We start from the raw sequence: 22,283 nt of genomic DNA, 5'->3' as shown, positions 1-22,283 counted from the left end.
AACCTTGCCGGGGGACAAGAGCGAAACTCAATCTTGTAGCTGGACCGAATTGCTTTGTGGACCCACTTGTCTTGTACTAGGGAAGTCCACGAGTCCAGAAAACAGCGAAGACGTCCCCCCCCACCCCCGATACGGATGAGGGAGCACCTTCATGCTGAAGGAGCCTTGTCCACGGGTCTGGAGAAGCCTGCTCTCGGCTTGAAAGTACAGGTTAATTTGGATCCTCCAGAGGAAGCCCTGAAAGGCTTTGAGCCCTTTTCAGTTGACCCTGAGGGACGAAAAAAAAACTTCAGCCGAGAAGGAGGGCTCACGTCTAGGACGAGGGTCCTTGCCCTACAGAAAAAAAGGTACTCTTTCCCTATGTGAGACCCTTAATTATGTCATCCAGGGTAGCTCCAAACAGGCGATCTCTTTGAAAGTGGAGATCAGTCAAGGCCTTTCTAGAAGTCTGGTATGCAGACCAGCATTTGAGCCAAAAGACACGCCGAAGGACCACTGCCGAAACAGAGATCTAAGCCACTAGGGGTGCCGCATCCGAAGAGGTATCACATATAAACTGTAGCCCCTGGACCAGCTGGTCCGCCAGCTCAGCAAAGGCAGAGGGGAGCTGTTCTCCCTCCAGGTCATGTCGTAAAAGCTTAGCCCACATGGTCAGAGTTTGCGACACCAGAGCAATGGTGAATACCGGCCCCAGTGCCGAACCAGCCAGAGTGTACATATTGCAGGTTACAGCCTCTGCCTTCCTGTCAGCTGGATACTTAAAGGCTGGGGACTCTTCAACTGGAATCATGGTTGCCTTGTTCAATCTGAAAACCAGAGGGTCCACCACCGGTGGAACAGTTCATTTCTTAATAAGGGACTACTCATAGGAATATCACCTAGCAAATCGCTTAGGGACGCTTTGGCCATTCCCACTTTTTTAGTGACAATTCTGTCAAAATAGGCAGAGGAAGGAACACCTTTGCCGCTCTGTATGGCTTGTGAGTGCCAAAGGGAACCTGCGCCTCAGTCGCAGCTGTGTTCTTAATCTTTAAGGTCTCGCGCACAAATACAATCCGTGCTTCCACCAGTGCCTTTTCGTGCGCGGTTGCAGATATGGAGGAATCGTCCTTACTATATGAGGATTGTGGGAGGGTGGTCGCAGACCCAGCATGGAGACCCATGTCCAGGGCAGCTTAATCAGATTCAGAATCTGATGAGACAGATGAGGCAGGGGAAGGCTGGGGGCACATTTTGCTAGCCTGTAAGCCTGAAAGCCACCAACACCCGGGACACAAAGGACTCCAGGACCGCGGGAAGTGCATCGATGGATGGTTGGGACCCGGAGGGCCCCGCAGCCTCAGAGAGGGGATCGGGTGGGGAGAAGTGCTCCTAAGACTTCATAAGTCACTATAGGTTCGCCAGGCACAAAGCACTAAGCAATCCTCAGAGAGGGAGAGGACCCCACCAGAATAACCACCCAGCAGAAAAAGGTCTTGCGCTGCCACCAGGATAATCTGCACTCCATGTGCAGCGATCTGGTAGCGAAAAGATCCAGGAGTCAGCACCAGGGGATGAGGAGGTGCTCCCACCACCGAAAGCACCTCCCACAGGGCTCCACTGTCATGGCTGCTGCCATTTTCAATGGAAAACCAAGCAAAATGGCCAGACTACACAAACATGGCCGCCATGCATTGAGCACACAGGCTACAGCAAAATGATGGCCTTGCGCTGCAACACGAGGCTCCCAGGAGGGATCCCTAGGCCTCAAAGACAGGCAGAGCAGAGGGCCCTGGCAAGAGCCCACACCAAGTACAACCCCCCCCCCCGGACAGCCGATTGTCCGGTAGTCAGCGGTGCACCCACCCTGCCCCCATCACCAGCACAGTGCCTTGCCCCCACCCCCAGGAGGTGGACCAGACCACCCACACAGCCCCAGCTTAAGTGGAGGGGGTAGGGTGGGGGGACAGATGAAGGGGGTGACTGATGGGATGGAGGGTTACTCGGGGGTCCGACCATCCCAAGAAGGGGCCCATGTCCACCACAAAACCCTCCATGGGGAGAGGGGGGACAGCTACTCACCATACCAGGAACCAGGCGGGCACCGCTCCAGACCGAACCCCTCGCCATCGAAAGGGGGGGGACTCTTGGCCAGGAGGAATGCTGCAACGGTCCGAGACCCAGTTGTATGTGACCTTGCAAGGTGTTTAACTCGCAGGCCAGCCCCCATCCAGTGGGGCTATGTCGCGGCCAGCCTAGCGCGGAGCTGAGGTCTGCTCTGGCCTGACTGGAGTGACCACTGGATCTAGATTATCCAGCCTGTCGCCCAGGCCGGCAGGTGATTGTAGATCTCACAGGATAAAAACAGGCAAAAAATTTCTATCTAAAAAGAAAATATTGCCAGGACCAGAGATCCCAGCAAGGAACTAGGTCCTTACTCCTGATTAGGCAGAAAAAAACTGAGTACCTATAACAGGGACTGCCCATAGGCGTAGCCAGACTTTTTTTTTCTGCCTAGTGTCCTACTCCTGTAGGGTGAAGTATAACTCAATGGTTAAGAAGATTAGGAGCTTTGTCCATCAATGAACGAAAAGAGAAAATTTTTCTTGTGTTTCAGTGTTAAAAGGCCCTTAAGTAGTGAATATGTACGGATTAATTTTGGAGAAGGAAGAAACTGTTTGTCACTTAAAAAAATATTTATGTATTTTAGATGAGGTTTTAACTAAATATTCAAAGTTCACCAACTCTTGCCGTTATAACAAATATTCAAAATCAAAGTCAGGGACAAGTAAGCACAATATTATTATTATTATTATACAGGATTTATATAGCGCCAACAGTTTATGTAGTGCTTTACAACATAAGGGCAGACAGAACAATTACAATATAATTAAATACAGGAGGAATCAGAGGGTCCTGCTTATTACAATCTAAGAGGGAGGTCAAGACATACAAAAGGTCACAATTATTCTTTTCTATATGGAATGCAATATTACCATTTTTGTCATGGTTTAACGTCACCTGATTTTCAACATTGGGCACTGAGTTCACATTTTTAGAATACTAAAGATAGGACACACAATAGTGTTACCTCACCGATTTTCAATGGAAAAGAGAATGTCGTCTCTGGCAAATTAAAACAGAGAAAAATATTTACAGGTACATGTTCCCACCTGGTTTCTTACATTCGGCAAGCTTTCCTGCCTCCTAATTATTATTAAACACCAGCTGGTAACACCAAGCTTTTCAACACGACAGCTGCCAAACCCTATGGAATTGTGTTCTCTCTAGGGAAACTTAGCAAAACACTTTAGAGGCTTGTTGTGGAAGAACACCAGCAAAGGGGAAGGGATTACATATTTTTTCATCATGTTCTAAAATAAAACACAGTTACAACATTTACAGGAAGTTAAAATTGTACATATAATCAGTGACCTTTTTTACAAGGCAGTGACAATTTACATGCAATGTCTTTGTTCTATGGAAGAAAGCTCAGTTCCACATTTCGGGCAACAGCTTTGCACCCTCAGGACTGTTTTATACTTTACTCCTGAGCGGCTCTACTCTACAGTTTCCATTCTCATCCTTAGTATTGCCCCCCCCCCCCCCTGTTTTAAACTGTTCAGAGCTTCCTACTTTTCACCGTTATTAATCTCCTCTCTACAAACGGTTTCCTTCCTCTCGTGAACACCAATCTCCTTCACTCTTAGATAAAAAGCTCCTCCTTGTTACACTATTTCCTTCATCTCCTACACACGCTACTTTCCTCCTCTCCCAGACACCAATCTCCTTGTCACTAGCTCATAAAGAGACGATTCAATTTTTTTCTAAATCAATATGACCAGGAGAATGTCTAATGTTGCCATGCAGAGGTGGTAATTTGAGACATTTTAATAGAGGAGTCCCTGGCATAGAATTGAATTTGTCTTTGCTTAATTTACCTAAAGTATATGGTTTGTTACATCTGTACATATAAAAAAAAAACCCCTTTGCAATTCCAACAACCCTAGCACATTACATACAATTCTTTCACTGGTAAAATAACTGCTCCTGCCCCCCATACATACAAGTGGGCTGTGAGCAGCCTCTTGGTAAAAGTCTATTAGAAGCTGCCCCCACAGAGTTCATGATAAACACCCTAGTGGAGTTGGGAATAAAACCTAGAATGTTGGCCTGGATCAAAACTTTGTATAATCAACCAACTGCAAAGGTAAAGGTCAATGGAACTTTGTCAGACTCGTTTAAAATGCTCAATGGAACAAGACAAGGATGTCCCTTGTCTCCGATGTTATTTGTCTTATCTTTGGAATCACTACTGGCAACTATTAGAAATAGTGTGGACATCGGGGGCATAAAGGTGGGACAAGTGGAGCATAAGGTATCTGCCTTTGCAGATGATATCCTGCTCTACATAAGTAATCCGAGGATCACTTTGCCCAACATAATTAAAATAATGAAACAATATGGAGAACTATCCAATTTAAAAATTAATAAAAAAAAAATCAGAAATATTAAATATTAATATCCCTAAACAAGAAGAGGAGATGTTAAAAAAATAATTTCAGTTCAACTGGAGAAAAGATGAGATTAAATATTTATGGATAAAATTAACCCCAACTCCAGAAAAACTACAAAACAAATTTTCTAGAACTTCTGAATGAAGTAAGATCAGAATTAAATAGATTATCCCCGAGAATCTTTTCCTTGATAGGGAGAATAAATACGATAAAAATGATAATCCTGCCCAAAATTATATATAAATTCCAGATGATTCCGATTTCATTACCTCAAGTATTTTTTAAAACACTTAAAAGATTAATATCCCGCTTTATTTGGAAATACAAAAAGCCAAGGGTAAAGTACACTACACTATGTAAAGGTAAGGGACAAGGGGGACTAGCCCCTACCCGACTTTAAAAATTATTATTTTGCAGCAATACTCACAAGGGTGATAGAATGGACAAAAAAAAAATAATGATAGAAATTGGGTGGTAATAGAAAGCACGATGAGTGGTACACACCTAGCAAAAGTTATATGGATACCTGAGAGGTTTAGAAATCTGGACACTAACACGCATATAATCACAAGACATGCTATTAAGGTTTGGGATAATATACATAAAAAAGAAAATTGGAAACGCAATTCACCACTGATCCCGTTACAGGGCACAAAATTTTTTGCACCAGGGGAAGAGAAGGAATTAGGTAAATGGATAGAAGAAGGAGAAGCACAATTAGGGGATATAGTAGAGAAGGGGAAAATTATAACCTTGGCGGAGCTGAAACAAAGGAAAGAAAACTGGAAGATAAATGAGTGGAGGTATATCCAACTAAAGCACTTCACATTGTCACTACCGCAGCCATTGAGAGATATAAACGACCTCCGCCCTTTTGAGCAATTATGTCTTAAGGATAAGATAATAAATAATATTTCGAATGTGTATAAAATACTGTTAACAATAACAAAAGAGAGAGGAATATCATTAAAAGAAAAATGGGAAAGAGACCTCGGCCCGTGTAGTAACAACAAACAGTGGGATAAGAGCCTTCAATTAGTACATAAATCCGCGATAGACACCAACATGGAGGAGATGAACTATAAATTGATCACAAGGTGGTACAACACTCCTGATAAGATGGGAAGAATTCAGGTGGAGAGTTCAAGACTTTGCTGGAGGGGATGTCAGATGGTAGGGACTATAGCCCATATATGGTGGGAGTGCCCAAAAATTAAAGTATTCTGGAGTGAAGTTATAGAATTAATAAGTAAAATTACTAAAATAGATATTCCCTTGGATCCTTGGAAATGCATGTTTCATGGAACCCATATGTCAGTGAAGCAATATAAAAAAACATTACTCCCTCACTTATTAAACTCAGCTAAGAGCTTGATTCCCTTTAATTGGCAAAAAGAAGAGGCCCCCTCCAGGAAAGATTGGCTGTTAAAAGTAGAGAAAATAAGAAAGTTGGAGCAGCTGAGGACCTGGGAGGAGGAGGAACAGGGGAATGAAGAGGAGATTTGGGATGAGTGGCAAGAGTTTAAGGACACAAGGGAATACAGAGAAATAATAGGAGTCGAATGATAAGAAGAGACGGGGGACGGGGGGGATGGGGAGGGATAAGGAAGGGAGGGGGGGGAAAAAAAAAAAGGGATAAAAGGTAATATGTGTAAAATGTATATGAAAAAATTCTCCAGCGATTGGAGTGTTGTAAATAATTTTTTACCTGGAAAATTTAATAAAGAAATAAAAAAAAAAAAAAAAAAAGAAGAAGCTGCCCCCACACTGTCCTGCCTTAACAGTAGGATGAGCCAGATGACAGAGCTGCAAGTCTAGCAGCTGATACTCTGGCTCCTTCAAACAGTGCGCTCCCTTTGTAGCGGCAGGGGCATAGCTCAGCTGTTGAGAGCAGGTGAGTGAGTGCACCTAGAGTGGCCAATGGGGGTGCACTGCTAGCATCTGGCCATTTCTAACTTTAGGAGTTTAAGGCAGAATAGAAGGGTGTTCTATTAACAGCTACTAAGTTTTTTTTTTTCTTTTCCGACAGCCTGTGCATGGCCTACATGTATGGAGGGGAACAGGGGCAACTATTTAAACAGCAGAAGAGTGGTATGTAATTGTGTTGGGGAAGCTAAATTGCATGGTGAATTTTTTTGGCAAATGGTAATAAAAAGGTGAACCACCATTTAAACGCAGTGTGTGTACTTACTGTTTGCAGAATGTAGGTTTCAAATGCCATTTTCCTGCTTCTGAAGTGAAATTGTCATCAGCAAGTCCACCATCATCACTGCTTTCATCCTACAAAAGAGGAATTTTACTTACACATTGCAAACCCTCTATACTAAAGTATGAAATATACAAGTCTGATTCCAAAAAAGTTGGGACACTGTACAAATTGTGAATAAAAACTGAATGATGTGGAAGTTTCAAATTTCAATATTGTATTCAGAATACAACATAGATGACATATCAAATGCTTAAACTGAGAAAACGTATAATTTTAAGGGAAAAATAACGGAATTTTTGTAAAATCTTATCTGTAAAATTCCTTTCTCTGAGTCCTCCGACAGTCGCCGCCATCTTCATATTTGTCACAATGGGGTATTAGACTTTGCTCCGAAGGAGTAGCTAGGCAACAGAATATGTTAATATAAAGGCTTTTAACATATCCCACCCCCAGGGGGTGGTCCCCTCAGTCAATACTCTCCTACTTCCTGTATCCATACTTCAGTTTCAGTGGAATAGCAGTAGAGTATACAACCAAACCCCAAAAGAGGGGCGGGGGCGGCGACTGTCGGAGGACTCAGAGAAAGGAATTTTACAGGTAAGATTTTACAAAAATTCCGTTTTCTCTTACGTCCTCCGACAGTCGCCGCCATATTCATATTCGTCACAATGGGGACGTCCCAAAGCAGTGCAAACATGAGGGGTGGGAAAACGCAGCCGCGCCTAAAGGCAACGCAGTCTCCACATCAGAGAAAAGAACCTTACCAAAGGAAGGAAACCAGCTGGGCAACAGTAGAAAAAACTTGCTCAACAGAAGCAATAACTCAGGAAAACAAATAACCTAGGGATAACAACATGTATCCCAAACAGCCAAGGAGCCCATACAAGGAGCTCTAAAGAACTGCCGCACTAAGAACCTTGCGGCCAAAGGAAGCATCTGCCGATGCCTGAACATACACTCTGTAGAATTTCGTGAAAGTGTGCACGGTCGACCAAGTCGCCGCCTTACACACCTGGGCCACAGAAGCCCCATGCCGACAGGCCCAAGACGTACTCAGAGATCTGGTAGAGTGCGCCTTCACAGGCACAGGGGGAACTTTCCCCTTCAAAGCATAGGCCTGTTCAACAGTCTGTCTGATCCATTTGGCGATGGTAGAGGCCGACGCAGCCATGCCCTTCCGAGGTCCCTCAGGAAGGACAAACAAGGAATCCGACTTGCGGAAAGATTCAGTCGATGTTAGGTAAACCCTAATCGCCCGAACAACATCCAAGGAATGCAGCTCCACCTCCTTCGGATGTCTGGGCTTCGCGCAGAGCGAAGGCAGGACAATGTCCTCATTGATGTGAAAATCCGAAACTCTCTTCGGAAGAAAAGAAGGGTTAGGTCACAAGACCACCTTATCCAGATGAATGACCAGATACGGAGACTTGCAGGACAAAGCTGACAGCTCTGAAACCCTGCGAGCCGAAGTGATCGCCACCAAAAAAGCGACTTTTTTGGACAACATGGACAACGAGATCTTCCTGATCTGTTCAAAGGGATCATGTTGTAGCACGGACAGAACAAGATTCAAGTCCCAAGGAGGTAAAGGTTCCCTCCTAGGAGAGACCAGATGTCTCACCCCTTGAACAAAGGTACTAACCAAAGAGTTAGACGCCACAGGACGTTGAAAGAGAACGGCCAGCGCAGACACCTGACCCTTGACCGTAGCCAGCGCCAGACGCTGGTCGACACCCGTCTGAAGGAAGGACAACACCTTAGACACAGAGTATGTGCGAGGTGAAAACCCCCTCACACCAGGCAAAATAGGCCTTCCAAGTACGGTGATACACCTTCCCCGAGGAAGACTTCCTCGCGTTAATCAAAGTGTGAATGACCTCCAGAGAAAGACCCCTATCTTTCAGGACCTCAGTTTCAACAGCCAGGCCGTCAAAGCCAGCGACTGTAAAGCAGGATGGAATATCGGCCCTTGAGACAGGAGATCTTCTCGAAGAGGCAGACGCCAAGGAGCGTCGGCCGCCAGGTTCACGAGGTCCGCGTACCAGGACCGGCGAGGCCAGTTCGGTGCCACAAGAATCACTGTGTGTGGTTCCGAGTTCAACCTGCGAAGGAACCTGGGCAGCAATTGAATCGGTGGAAACGCATACAGCAGCCGATACTGATGCCACGAGGCTACTAACGCGTCTGACGCGTCTGCCCGAGGATCGCGCGTCCTTGCCACGAACCTTTTCATCTTGTTGTTCAGACGAGATGCGAACAGGTCCACATCCGGAAGACCCCACTTCGCGCACAACATCTGGAAGACAGCCGGGTGGAGAGACCATTCCCCCTGATCCAGGGTCTGGCAGGTCAGATAATCCGCCTGCCAGTTCTCCACCCCCGGAATGTGTACCGCCGATATCGCCGGGACATGAGTCTCGGCCCAAGAAAGAATGTCGGCCACTTCCCGAGCCGCTCGGGCACTCCTGGTGCCCCCTTGGTGATTGACGTAAGCCACCGCTGTGGCATTGTCCGTCTGCACCCGAACCGGACATCCGCGCAGCCTGTCCGTCAAACGTTGAAGGCAGAGATTTATCGCACGCAACTCCAGAATGTTGATCGGAAGGGAGGATTCCTCCTCCGACCAAGTCCCCTGGGCGGACAGAATGCCCAGAACACCACCCCAGCCCGACAGGCTGGCATCCGTGGTGATCACCGTCCATGAAAGAGGACGAAAAGACTTTCCCCCCCGACACCGCCGGGGACTGGAGCCACCACAGAAGACCCCTTCTGGTGCGATGGCTCAACGAAATCTGGATATCCAGAGATTGCGGACGCCCGTCCCACCTGGACAGGATCTCCGCTTGGAGACCCCTCGTGTGAAACTGGGCAAAGGGAATTGCCTCGAAAGCCGAGACCATCAGTCCCAGACACCGCATGCACTTCCGCAGGGATGAGCACGGAACATCCCTGAGGGACTGGACTTCTCCCTGAAGAATCTTGAGTTTGTCGTCTGGTAGGAAGACCTTCGCTTGGACCGAGTCCAGGATCATTCCCAATAGGGAAGACGAACCGACGGACACAGCGTCGATTTTGGATAATTTATCGTCCAACCAAACTCCTGTAGAGTCTGCACCGTGACGGACAGATCCGTCTCCAGACCCTGGCTGGTCGCAGACCGAACCAGAATATCGTCCAGATACCCCAGGACAGAGATGCCCTGGGCCCTCAACAAGGCCAGCAGTGGTGCAAGCACCTTGGTGAAAACCCGCGGAGCCGAAGCGAGGCCAAAAGGTAACGCCACGAATTGGTAGTGATCCTCTGCAATGGCGAATCGAAGGTACCTCTCGAAAATGGGGATGTGTAGGTACGCATCCTTCAAGTCGATGGAGGCCATGAATTCCCCCAGAACCAGGGCAGCCACCACCGACCGCAGAGATTCCATGCGGAACTTGCGAACCCGCACAAAGCGGTTCAGAGCCTTTAAGTCCAGAATTGGACGTACCTTGCCCTCCTTCCTGGGCACGGTGAACAGATTGGAATAGAACCCCCGAAATCTGTCCCGATGAGGCACCGGGACCACCACTCCCTGAGCCCTCAGGTCCCGCACCGCTAGGTGCAGATCCCGCAAACGCTCCGGAGACAGTTGAAGATTTGAGGGAAAAAATCTGCTCTTCGGCCGAGAAAGAAACTCGATCTTGTAACCAGATCAAACGATTTCCTGAACCCACCTGTCCCGAACACGGGTCAGCCATGGTTGTGGAAAACCGAGCAAGCATCCCCCCACCCCAGAACCGGGTGAGGGCGCCCCTTCAGGCCGCACTGTTGTGGGCAGCGGATCCGGACTGGCCGGACTTCTGCTTACCTGTCCACGGCTTCTTTTGGGAGCCCTGACCTTTGAATGGCCTGCCCTTATAAGTGCGGCCGAAAGGCACGAAAGGACCCCTGAGAGGGCCGAAAGGAAGCATGCTTCTTCCCAGAAGCCGCCTTAGCCTTTTGGGATTGGGGCAAGAGCGTGCTCTTACCCCCTGTGATCCCCTTTATCAGAGTATCCAAGGATTCGCCAAAAAGGCGAGAACCGTCATAAGGTAGATTGGCTAAGGTCTTGCGCGAAGATTGGTCCACCGACCAACACTTCAACCAAACCAAACGGCGAGACAACACCGCCACACCGTGTACACGTGCGGCCAACGGGACCATATCCAAGTCCGCATCGCACAAATACATGACACCCTGATGGATTTGATCCACCATGTCCAATGTCGCCTGTGGGGCGGAATCAGCCACCAAAACGCGTCTAAGCACCTGCGTCCAACTCGCGACCGCCTGGGCCGCCATAAGGGAAGCAAACAGAGCTTTCAGCATAGAACCCATAATAGAATAGGTATGACGGGCAAGAGACTCCAGCCTCTTGTCTGTGGCATCCCGGAACACCGGGGTATCCTCAGCAGGAATCGCAGTGGACTTATTCAGAACCGCGATCGCATGATCCACTGGAGGTGGTACACACCAACGCTCGTCAGTAGTGGGCGTGAAAGGATAACGCAGTTTGAACCTACTGGGTACAGCAAAAGGCTTGCGGATATTACGCCATTGTTCCTTAACAGCGCTCTGAAAATCATCAGTGCAGGGAAAAACCTGCGATGTTTTGCGTCTTCTCTTTGTCCCATAAGCTGCCAAGGCAGCAGGCGGACACGGTTCATCCTGCAAGCGCAGCGTTTGCTTGATGGAAGCAACCATTTCATCCATGAGTGCAAGCTCTTCAGACGAGCCAGGAGGAGAATCATCCACCCCTTCAACCTCAGCCTCCACCTCGGACCCCACAAGATCCAGGGAGGAACGGGACCCTGATAAGGAGACCCCGGCCATATCAGCCCCCGCACCATCACCCTCTGAACCAAAGGAAATTGAAGCTCTGGACCTTTTTGTGGATTGAGCAGCCACCAACATTTGCACCTGGGCAGCAAGATTAGCCACAATCGCAGCCAAATCCCCCCCTGGGGGGGAAACAGCAGTCCCCTGGCTACCCACCAATGTGGCAGGAAATTTGCCCTCCTGAGAATCCATTGCCCCAAAAAAATATGCTGGCAAAGAAAGGGTTAACTGCCCCTTTAACAAGCGCGGCGAGCGCAGCCCACCGCCACACACACACAAGCACAATGAGACCCCCACAGGGATAACACAGAACACAGGCAATGGATATAGGAAGACAGAAAGGTTAAAACCTGAGGAGACCCCTGCTGTAGCTGCCGCCTCGATCGGTGCACATCAGGAAAGAGGAAGTGATGCAATCAGGGCGCTCTGTTAAAGCCTATGGAAGGCTACAAGAAAATGGCCGTCCGCAGTGAAAACATGCGGCTGGGGCGAGTGCAGGCAAAATGGCGCCGTTTGGCGCCGAAAACGCCGCTCCCCCGCTCTGTGATGTACTACAAAACACCACCCATGTAAAAAACATGGCGGATCGCCGCAGCGACCGCTGTATAGTGCCCCAACATGACCAAAAGCATGCCCCACAGCACACAGCCCTTCACACAGTACACAGGCAGACACACAGTGCCACACAGCCCCCCCCCCTGCAGCCCACAGCGTGCAGGCAGAATGACAGGGAGCCAAACAGTGTGAACAGAGGCAGGTTACACAGTCCCAAACTGACACCCCCCCCGACAGACAGGTCCCCACATAAGTACACTTACCTCCTAATGGCGTGGGGAACCCGCACAGGCGAACAAACCGCAGCACATGAGGCAGGGAGAGTCGCATCCAGGACGCACTAAACCGGGGTTAAGAAACTGCACAGCGTCCAGTGAGGTAGCCACCTCATCAAGCATCCCTGCACCGAACAGGGATGGGTCGTTCACTGTGCCAGGAGCGATACCTGGCTGAACGCTCGATGGCAGGCCGGGAAGCCACTGACCCACGACCTGCGACCAGGGGGATCAGCCCGAGACCCAGCCCGCACGAATCCTCTTCATCAGAAGAACTAACGCTGAAAAAAATAACAGCTAAGTAAAGCAAGAGAAAAAACTCAAAGAAAATCAAAAGAGAAAAGAAAAGCTGAGACAAAAAATGCCCCAGCATAGAGACATCCAGCTACTCCTGACAAGCTAGACATTGAAACTGAAGTATGGATACAGGAAGTAGGAGGGTATTGACTGAGGGGACCACCCCCTGGGGGTGGGATATGTTAAAAGCCTTTATATTAACATATTCTGTTGCCTAGCTACTCCTTCGGAGCAAAGTCTAATACCCCATTGTGACGAATATGAAGATGGCGGCGACTGTCGGAGGACGTAAGAGAAAAATTGATTTTAAATTTCATGGCATCAACACATCTCAAAAAAGTTGGGACAAGGCCATGTTTATCACTATGTGGCATCCCCTCTTCTTTTTAGAACAGTTTGCAAACATCTGGGGACTGAGGAGACAAGTTGTTCAAGGAATAGGAATGTTGTCCCATTCTTGTCTAATACAGGCTTCTAGTTGCTCAACTATCTTAGGCCTTCTTTGTTGCATCTTCCTCTTTATGATGCGCCAAATATTTTCTATGGGTGAAAGATCTAGACTGCAGGCTGGCTATTTCAGTACCCAGATCCTTCTTCTACGCAGCCATGATTTTGTACCTGATGCAGTATGTGGTCTGGCATTGTCATGTTGGAAAATGCAAGGTCTTCCCTGAAAAGAGAGACGACGTCTGGATGGGAGCATATGTTGTTCTAGAACTTGGATATATCTTTCAGCATTGATGGTGCCTTTCCAGATGTGTAAGCTGCCCATGCCACACACACTCATGCAACCCCATACCATCAGAAATGCAGGCTTCTGAACTGAGCGCTGATAACAACTTGGGTTGTCCTTGTCCTCTTTAGCTCGGATGACATGGTGTCCCGATTTCCCAAAAAGAACTTCAAATTTTGATTTGTCTGACCACAGAACAGTCTTCCACTTTGCCACAGTCCATTTTAAATGAGCCTTGGCCCAGAGAAAACACCTGCGCTTCTGGATCATGTTTAGATATGGCTTCTTTTTTGGCCTATAGAGTTTTAGCTGGCAACGGCCAATGGCACGGCGGACTGTGTTCACCGACAATGTTTTCTGGAAGTATTCCTGAGCTCATGTTGTGATTTCCATTACAGTAGCATTCCTGTATGTGATGCAGTGTAGGATTTTTGACTTCAAGTGTTACAAAACCCACAACAGTAAAATCAATCTGTATATGCAGTAAAAAAATGCATGTTATACTCACTGTGGAACCATAGGGGTTAATCCTCCACATTGTGTAAAAAGACTGTTGGAGTCTGTCATCTCTGATACTCCCCTTCTTTTACTTTCCCCAATCCATCTCCTGATAGAACAGAGCCCTAGGAGGCACTCTTCACATGCTGTTTGGCGTGTATTGCTAGAGAATTTTTTTTTTTTTTTTTGGGAGGGTGCATGTGATCAGCACAGGGCCAATCAGCACTGTCCAGACAGAGGGTCAGGGGTCATGTAGCCTTATAGGACAGTCAAAGCGGAATGAAAAGTCTTCCTACAATCTTTAGCTAGCCATCGGCCGGACACAAATAGAAGTCACAAGACCTATATATATATACTGCTGATGAGAAAGTATTTAGCAGTTTATATTTACTAAAATACTTGCATTTCAATGTTCTGTGCACTGTGGGAGACCAGATATACTAAATGCAGGGTCCTGGGTTTAGTAAAAGTTAAAAAAAAAAAAAAAATGTTTCCTGGAATACAGTACATGAGTCTGACTTCTTAAAATCATTACAACTGGGTTATATGCAGGTACATATTTAGGGGATGGGACACTGATAGAATCACACTGGGATAACCCACATATAACCACTCCGTCTCAAAACTAGCTTCAGTTTTGTAGCAAGCAATAAAGTGATCATAAGGACAGAGAACATGGACCCGTGTCCTGTACTATACGCAAGGAAATAGATTTTGCTGGTAAGTCAAAAATTCTATTGTCCTAATGGTACAATACCGGCAGGCTCCTTTCAATCATTACAACTGGGACTTCCAAAAGCAGTACAACTAAAAAGAGTGGGCAACACAGCAAAAAAGCCAACAGGCCACATAACAAATGAGTCACAAATTCTTGACAGATTCAGAGCAGTTAGAAGCACCTTATCCCCGAAACTGGCATCAAAAGAGTCCTGAATATCCACCTGGTAAAACTTATAACACCTGAACAGACACCCAGGTGATAGCCTTGCAAATCTGAAAAACAGATCTGACAGAATATGCTTGAAAACAGAAGGGAGGAATTCTATCAGATTATAGTCTAACAAGAATGAATTTGATACACCTAGCAATAGTGGAGTGAGATGCAGGAAGAACCTAATGGAAACCTTCAGTAAGCACAAAAAGGCATTTCAATGGCCTAAAGGAGGAAATAGCTGAGAGGTAAAATCTCTCAGCAAGTGCTATGTCCAGACAATGCAGGGACATTTTCTTTGGATGCTTCAGAACGGGACATAAGGCACAAAGGGCAATATCATGATTAAGACAAAAAGGCAGAGGTCACCCTTGTCCCTGTGCAACACAGAGAGACTACTTACAGAACACGGCTGCTAATTCAGAGACTCCTCACAGGATGTGATTATAAAAACAACAAAAGGTCACCCTATGAGTAAGGTCAGACAAGATAAAATCCCTAAATGGTTGGCTGCAAAGCCAAGAGAACAAGACTGAGGTCCCAAGGCCTCACAGGGGCTCAAGTGGAAAATGAAATACACAAAGACCCTAGAAGGAGCAGTGTATGTAGCCCAGCACAAAACAGAATAAAAACTAGTACAATGCTCCTCTATCGCTAAAGAAGCTATCACAGATGCCAACACATCCACTTTATAAGGCCTATTCCATCATGGGTCAGGTTCCTCCTTTCCCTGTTAAGGCACACTCTACTAAGCGCTTAGTCACTCCTGGGCCTTCTGTCATCAGGCATCAGTGACACAGGTTTGCAAGGCAGCCACCTGGTCGTCGGTGCATACTTTCACAAAGTTTTAAAAAGTGGATGTGTTGGCATCTGTGATAGAAATGGTCGCAGAGGAAATGGACAACCTTTTACGAGGCCCATCGGTGAGCACAAATAGAGAGTCTGACTTCCTAAAAGACTCCATAGCTGCCAGGTACACCCTAATTGCCCAGACCACATCCAAGGCATGCAAGGCAAGTGCCTTCGGATTTTTAGGCCTGGGAAACAGGGAAGGCAACACAATGTCTTCATTCAAATGAACATCAGAGACAACCTTTGGAAGGAACGATGAACAGGGTCGAAGCAACACCTTATCTCTGTGAATCACCAGGTAAGGTGAACGACAGGATAACGCCGCCAGTTCCAACATAGCCACCATAAAGGTCACCTTCTGGGTCAGCGGAAGCAGGTGGAATCTCCCGAAGATTCTCAAAGGGAGGTTTTTCTGGAGGGCCGAAAGCACCAAATTGAGGACCTGAGGCGGCAACAGAGACCGCACTGGAGGAACCAAATGTTGGACACCCTGAAGAAAGGTACGCCCCAGGGAGTGTGTGGCCAAAAGTCATTGGAAGAAGGCCGTCAAATCCGACATCTGGCCCTTAATAGTACTCAAGGTCAATTTCTGTTCAACCCCCTGTTGAATATAGGTCAAGATCGGAGCCACCGAGAAGGAACGAGGATGAACCCCAAGAGACTCACACCACACAATGTACAACTTCCACGTACGATGGTAGATCTTCCTAAAAGTAGATTTCTCAGCTTTCAACAGTGTAGGGGAATCACCAACTCAGATAAATCTCTATCCTTCCGCACCTGGCGTTCAACAGCCAAGCTGTCGAATCCAGTGACTGTAAAGCAGGATGGAAGATCGGTCCTTTTGACAGCAGATCCTCCCTGAGAGGAAGCTTCCAAGGAATGCCGGCGACCAGCCGCACCAGATCGGCGTACCAAGCCCGGCGAGGCCAGTCCAGAGGCACTAAGATGAAGGGAATCCCTTCTGCCTCGATCCTGCGTAGAAGTCTTGGTATAAGCTTGAGATTAGGGAAAGAGGATACTGACCCCACGGGGCAACCAGTGCGTCTGTGGCGTCCGCCAGAGGATCCCTTGACCGAGACACAAACCTCTGCACGTTTCTATTGAGCAGAGACGCCAACAGATCCACCTAGTGGATGCTCAATCGAAGATAAAACTGATTAAACACCTCCAGGATGAAGGGACTACTTCCCTTTGTCCAACGCCTGCCGACTGAGGTAATCTGCCTGCAAGTTTTCCACCCTGGTGAATGTGTGTGGTGGAGAGGGCCTGGAACAAACTGTTCTGCCTACGTTAGAATGCCGGCTACCTCCAAGAGCCGCCAGGACACTTTTTGCGCCCCCTTGGTGATTGACATAAGCCACGGCCGGATCTGATGAGACAGAGGAAAGGCTGGGGGACTTTTGCTAGCCTGTCACCCGAAAGCCACCTCGATCCGGGACACAAAGGACTCCAGGACCGCCATCAGTGCATCAATGGATGGTTGGGACTCAGAGGGCCCCACAGCCTCAAAGAGGGGATCAGGTGGGGAGATGTGCGCCAAAGATTCCATGAGTCACCAGGGGGACACCACAAAGTGTGTAAAACACTGCAATGGACAACCCTTCACCGTGCAGGCAGTACCAACCGGTTGCCGGACACAATCACCAGGCAATCCTCAGCAGAGAGGGAGAGAACCCCACCAGACTCACCACCCCGCAGAAACAGGCACCTGCAGCAACCAGGATAATCTGCACTCCACGTGCAGCGACCAGGAAGTGAAAGGATCTAGGAGACAGCAGCACGGCATAGGGAGGGGCTCCCACCACCAAAATCACCACCCACAGGGCTCCACTGTCATGGTCGCTGCTATTTTCAATGGCAAACCACCGCAAAATGGCTGCCGGACTACACAAACATAGCTACAACAAAATGGCAGCACGAGGCTTACAGTGACCAAGGTCTTAAGAACAGACCAAGGCAGGACGGGGGACCCTTGTAGGAGCCCCCACCAGGTACAACCCTTCCTCATCAAAACGGGGGGGTTGGGGTGCGGCTGTCGGCCAAGAGGAACACTGCGACTCAGGGTGAGGCCCCGGTCATATGCGACCATGCGGGGTGTTTAACTCGCAGGCCAGCCCACATCCAGTGGGGCTACGTCGCGGCCGACCTAGCGCAAAGCGGAGGTCTGCGTGGGCTTGCTGGCCTGACTAGGGACAACCACTGGATCCAGATTATCCAGCCCGTCGCCCAGTCCAGCAGTTGATTGTAGATCTCACAGGAAAAAAAAAAAAAAACAGGCAGAAAGTGCCTATAGCAGAGAGAGGGAGTATACCCCCTTGGACTGCCCATGGGCGTAGACAGACTTTTTTTCTGCCTGGTGTCCTACTCCTGTAGGGGGCTGTACAACCCAATGGTTATGGAGATCAGAAGCGGTGTCCATCAATGAACGAAAGAGAAACTACTTTTGACAACTTTAAATTACAAAATGGCTTATTTTGCATAAAGACAAATCAGTGTTTTAATAAAACAGGGTTTTCTTTAAAGAAAGTGATGAAATGTAGCATTGTCAAACAAAATGCACAGATGTGCAAGCCATAACTTTACAATTACATTAGAGATTTGTTCTAGCATCCTATTTCGACACTCATTTGTGCTGCAAATCAAAAAATATTTTTGAAACTTTACAGTTATTTCACATACCAGATTATCTTGGTCATCTGAAAAATCTATGAACTCCTCTTCATTCTTTTTCAAGTCATCTGGTGAATCACTATAGCTTATTTGTATTCTGTGCAAACCATCTGCGTGGGATAAAACACAATTTAAGTAGGTCACATGGACTGGATTTGGAGTGAATACTAGGTTAAAAAGAAACCACATTTGTAAAAGTCTCTTGCTGCAGTTTAACATCTGTGAAGAATATGTGACAACTTAAGATTGAATACACAGGAGAAGGTATAGGAAAGCTAGCTTCTTTGGGATGCAACTATAATCTAGCTTTTTGACATGATCTCCATTTAGTAACCACAATAAAAATTTAAAGCCTGCTAAAAAGGGCAAACTTCATGCTATAACAAATTATGTAATTACTGTCAGCACAAGTGTCAATAAACACAAAAACTGCATTTACATCTCTCATGGAAGCCGAGTTCCACTCATTTTTTAAACTTAATCACATTGTAATGTGCACCCACAGTGATGTAATGTTTGGCTGCTTATTTGGTGAAATTACCTTTTTCTCATTAATTTTCCCCACGACTTCCGGTCGCGGCCAGCTAGGTGACTGTCATTAGCCCGGCCCGTTGACTTCTGGCAAATCTATGTCGTTGATCTCAGAAGTTGGGAGATTTTCTGACCGGAGCAAAGCATGCCGTGTCATTATTGCGCAGGCGCGAGATCGCTAGGTGCATGCTGGGTAGCCAGCTGCACAAAATCCAGGAAATTAAGCCAGGCCAGGCTTCAGCTGCCCACATCCTCCATGGCCGCAACAGGAATCGACGGAAAAAAAGAGAAATCCTCATCTAGTAAGTAATTATAATGTGCACATGGCCAGCTCTATCCCTTGCAGTTATGGTGAAATTACAACGATCTCAATGATGTGATTAGGATAATTTTGGCTAGGAGACTGGAACTCTGCTTTAAGGCTTTATATGCCTAGTAGTAAGCTAAAAATCAGGTTTAGAAACGCTGGACAAAAAAGCTAATGTTATAGCATTTTGCTGCTTGGGTCCTTAACAACCAGTGAACAGCTGGTTGTGAAGGAGAGGGCCAGGAAGCCCGGCCATCCTGTCTTTGACAACGGATGGGTCATCAGCTATCAGCGGGGTTCCCTGCTAACAGCTGAATGTAAAAAAAAAACAAAGTATTGCTGGCAATAAAAAAAATGTAAGGAAAAAGAAAAAAAAAAGTGTGCCCCCCCCCCCCCCACATCTATACCAGGCTCTTTGGGACTGGTATGGATTTTGAAGGGAACCTCATGCATGCCATAACAAATGGGGAGGGGGGCCGCGCCCCCCAAAATCCATACCGGACCCTTATCCGAACATGCAGCCAGGCAGGCCAGGAAAGGGGGATAACACACAAGTGCCCGTTAGTTATTTAAGAGCCGTCAGAGGGCTGAGTGGCAGACAGCAGTAGCCTTAGTCGGGACCAGATATTTTTATTTTACTCTCAGGTCGGTGGGCGTCATTAATGACAAGCGATCTACAGCAGAGGACATTGTCAAAAACGGTTTTGATTTTATTTACTTTTTACACTTTTTTGGTACATGAGTAGGGTCACTATGTACCCCTACTGATTCACATGGGGGGGGGGGGGGGAGATCTGGAGACCGCCTTGTTAGAGGTGTATTTTAGATTCTGATAAGCCCCCCGCCTGCAGACCCCCAACAACAAACGATGAGGGCTGTGTGGAAGAGGCCCTTGTCCATATTAACATGTCTTTAAAAAAATGTTTAATACACATATGAAAGCTTCGCTCTGACATGCATAATTGTCTGCAAAAATTTTTTAAATGATCAGTTCCCCTCTTCTCCAATATCAATCAGCCATGGAAGTGTTGATACAACAAGCATGTTTATAGAAAGCATTTATCCTATTAGTCATGACTTTCAACTGAGAAGTAATTTCTTTGGCTAGGCCTACACTGAAAAGTTAGTGTTAAAGCTGTATTAAAGCCAAAACCAATATAATATTGCAGCTTACCAATCACGAGATGTGCGGGCTGCATTCGTTTTTTTTTTTAGGCTTTGTTCCCTGTTTTCACTTGGTGATACGGCCAGTAACACTCCGCCTGTATTAGCATGCCCCCACTCTGGATTTAGGAGTACAAAGCAGACAGCAGCATTGTCAGTTTGGAGGGAGGGGAGAGTTAGAAGTACTAGCAGATTTAGATTCACTACCAAATTGAAGCTGAACAAAAACGCTCACTTTATGGGTTGGTTCACAACGCATGTAGTCCAGTGTGTTTTTTTTTTTTTCTGCATGGGAAACGCATGGATAGTAGGTTATATGGCTTCCAATGGCTAGTTCACACCAGTGCAGTCAGTTCCAGGGCATTCCATTTCCAGAAAAAAAAGTAGAACATGATGCATTTTTTCTGCACTGATCTGTACTGAAAAAACTGAATTTTTGTAAAATCTTACCGTAAAATTATTTTCTCTGAGTCCTCCGACAGTCACCGCCCATTCACACAGTCTTCACTAATGGGATATTGCTTCCTCTCCGCAGGAGTTTCTAGGCATAAGACTTGTAAAAGAACAATTCATCTACATAGTCACACCCATGGGGGCTGTCCTAGTCCAATACCCCCCTGCAATAGCTATCCCAACTCAGTTTGGTCGCAAGCAGAGATAGTGTAGAAAAAAAACCCCAAAAGAGGGGCGGGGGCAGCGACTGTCGGGAGGACTCAGAGAAAGGAATTTTACGGTAAGATTTTACAAAAATTCAGTTTTCTCTTACGTCCTCCGACAGTTGCCGCCCATTCACACAGTCTTCACTAATGGGGATGTCCCAAAGCAGTGTAGACATGAGGGGTGGGCAACGCAACTGTCAGAAAAGCAACGCAGTACCCACATCAGAGAAAGGAACCTTACATGAACAGAAAGGTAACCTTCTGGGTAACAAAAAAGGGCTCAACAGGAGCAACAACCCAGGAAAACAAATAACCAAGGGGAAAAACAACCCCAACAGCCAGGGACCCATACAAAACCAGAGTTCCCTTTGCGGCCAGAGAACAGAGACTTTGCGGCCAAAGGAGGCATCAGCTGACGCCAGAACATCAATTTTATAGAATTTGAAAAAGGTGTGCACCGACGACCAAGTCGCAGCCTTGCACACCTGGGCCACCGAAGCCTGATGCCGGAAGGCCCAGGACGCACTCACCGACCTGGTAGAATGCACCTTGACAGGGAAGGGAGGAACCCGTTCCCGCTACGAATAGGCCTGTACAATGGTCTGTCTGATCCATTTGGCAATGGTTGCCGCAGACGCAGCCATACCCTTCCGAGGTCCCTCAGGAAGGACAAAGAGAGAATCCGATTTTCGAAAGGATTCAGTCGACGACAGGTAAACCCTGATCGCCCTGAAAACATCCAAAGAATGCAAGGCAACCTCTTTTGGATGCTTAGGGTTCGCACAAAGCGAAGGTAAAACAATGTCCTCATTCAGGTGAAAATCCGAAACCACCTTTGGCAGAAAGGACGGATTAGGTCGCAAGACCACCTTATCCCTATGAACCACCAGGTAAGGGGAGCGGCAAGACAACGCCGCCAACTCCGACACTCTGCGAGCAGAAGTGATCGCTACCAGGAACACAACCTTCTTAGCTAGCATAGGTAACGAAATTTCCCTGATGTTTTCAAACGGGAAACGCTGTAACATGGACAGAACCAAGTTCAAGTCCCATGGAGGTAAGGGCTCCCTTCTAGGAGGGGCCAAGTGATGCACACCTTGAATAAAGGTGCAAATCAAGGAATTGGATGCCACAGGGCGCTGGAAAAGAATAGCCAGTGCAGAAACCTGGCCCTTAATCGTGGCCAACGCAAGGCGCTGGTCCACACCAGTCTGGAGGAAAGCCAACACCCTCGCCACCGAATAGGAAC

General features: G+C 47.3%; 1 protein-coding gene across 1 annotated transcript in view; it reads right to left on the bottom strand.

The window, feature by feature from the left end:
• Nucleotides 1-22,283, bottom strand: part of SENP6 (SUMO specific peptidase 6) — a gene marked incomplete at its 3' end in the record, with an annotated part of 259,644 nt that overhangs the window by 6,260 nt on the left and 231,101 nt on the right. The window contains 2 exon segments of the mRNA XM_082250891.1: nt 6,688-6,776; nt 18,383-18,483. Coding sequence (XP_082107017.1) covers nt 6,688-6,776; nt 18,383-18,483 — 190 coding nt within the window.

This window comes from Pelophylax lessonae (genome assembly GCF_965119305.1).
Source record: "Pelophylax lessonae genome assembly, chromosome: 3".
NCBI classification, from domain to species: Eukaryota; Metazoa; Chordata; class Amphibia; order Anura; family Ranidae; genus Pelophylax; species Pelophylax lessonae.
This window is presented reverse-complemented; position numbering and strand designations above follow the sequence as displayed.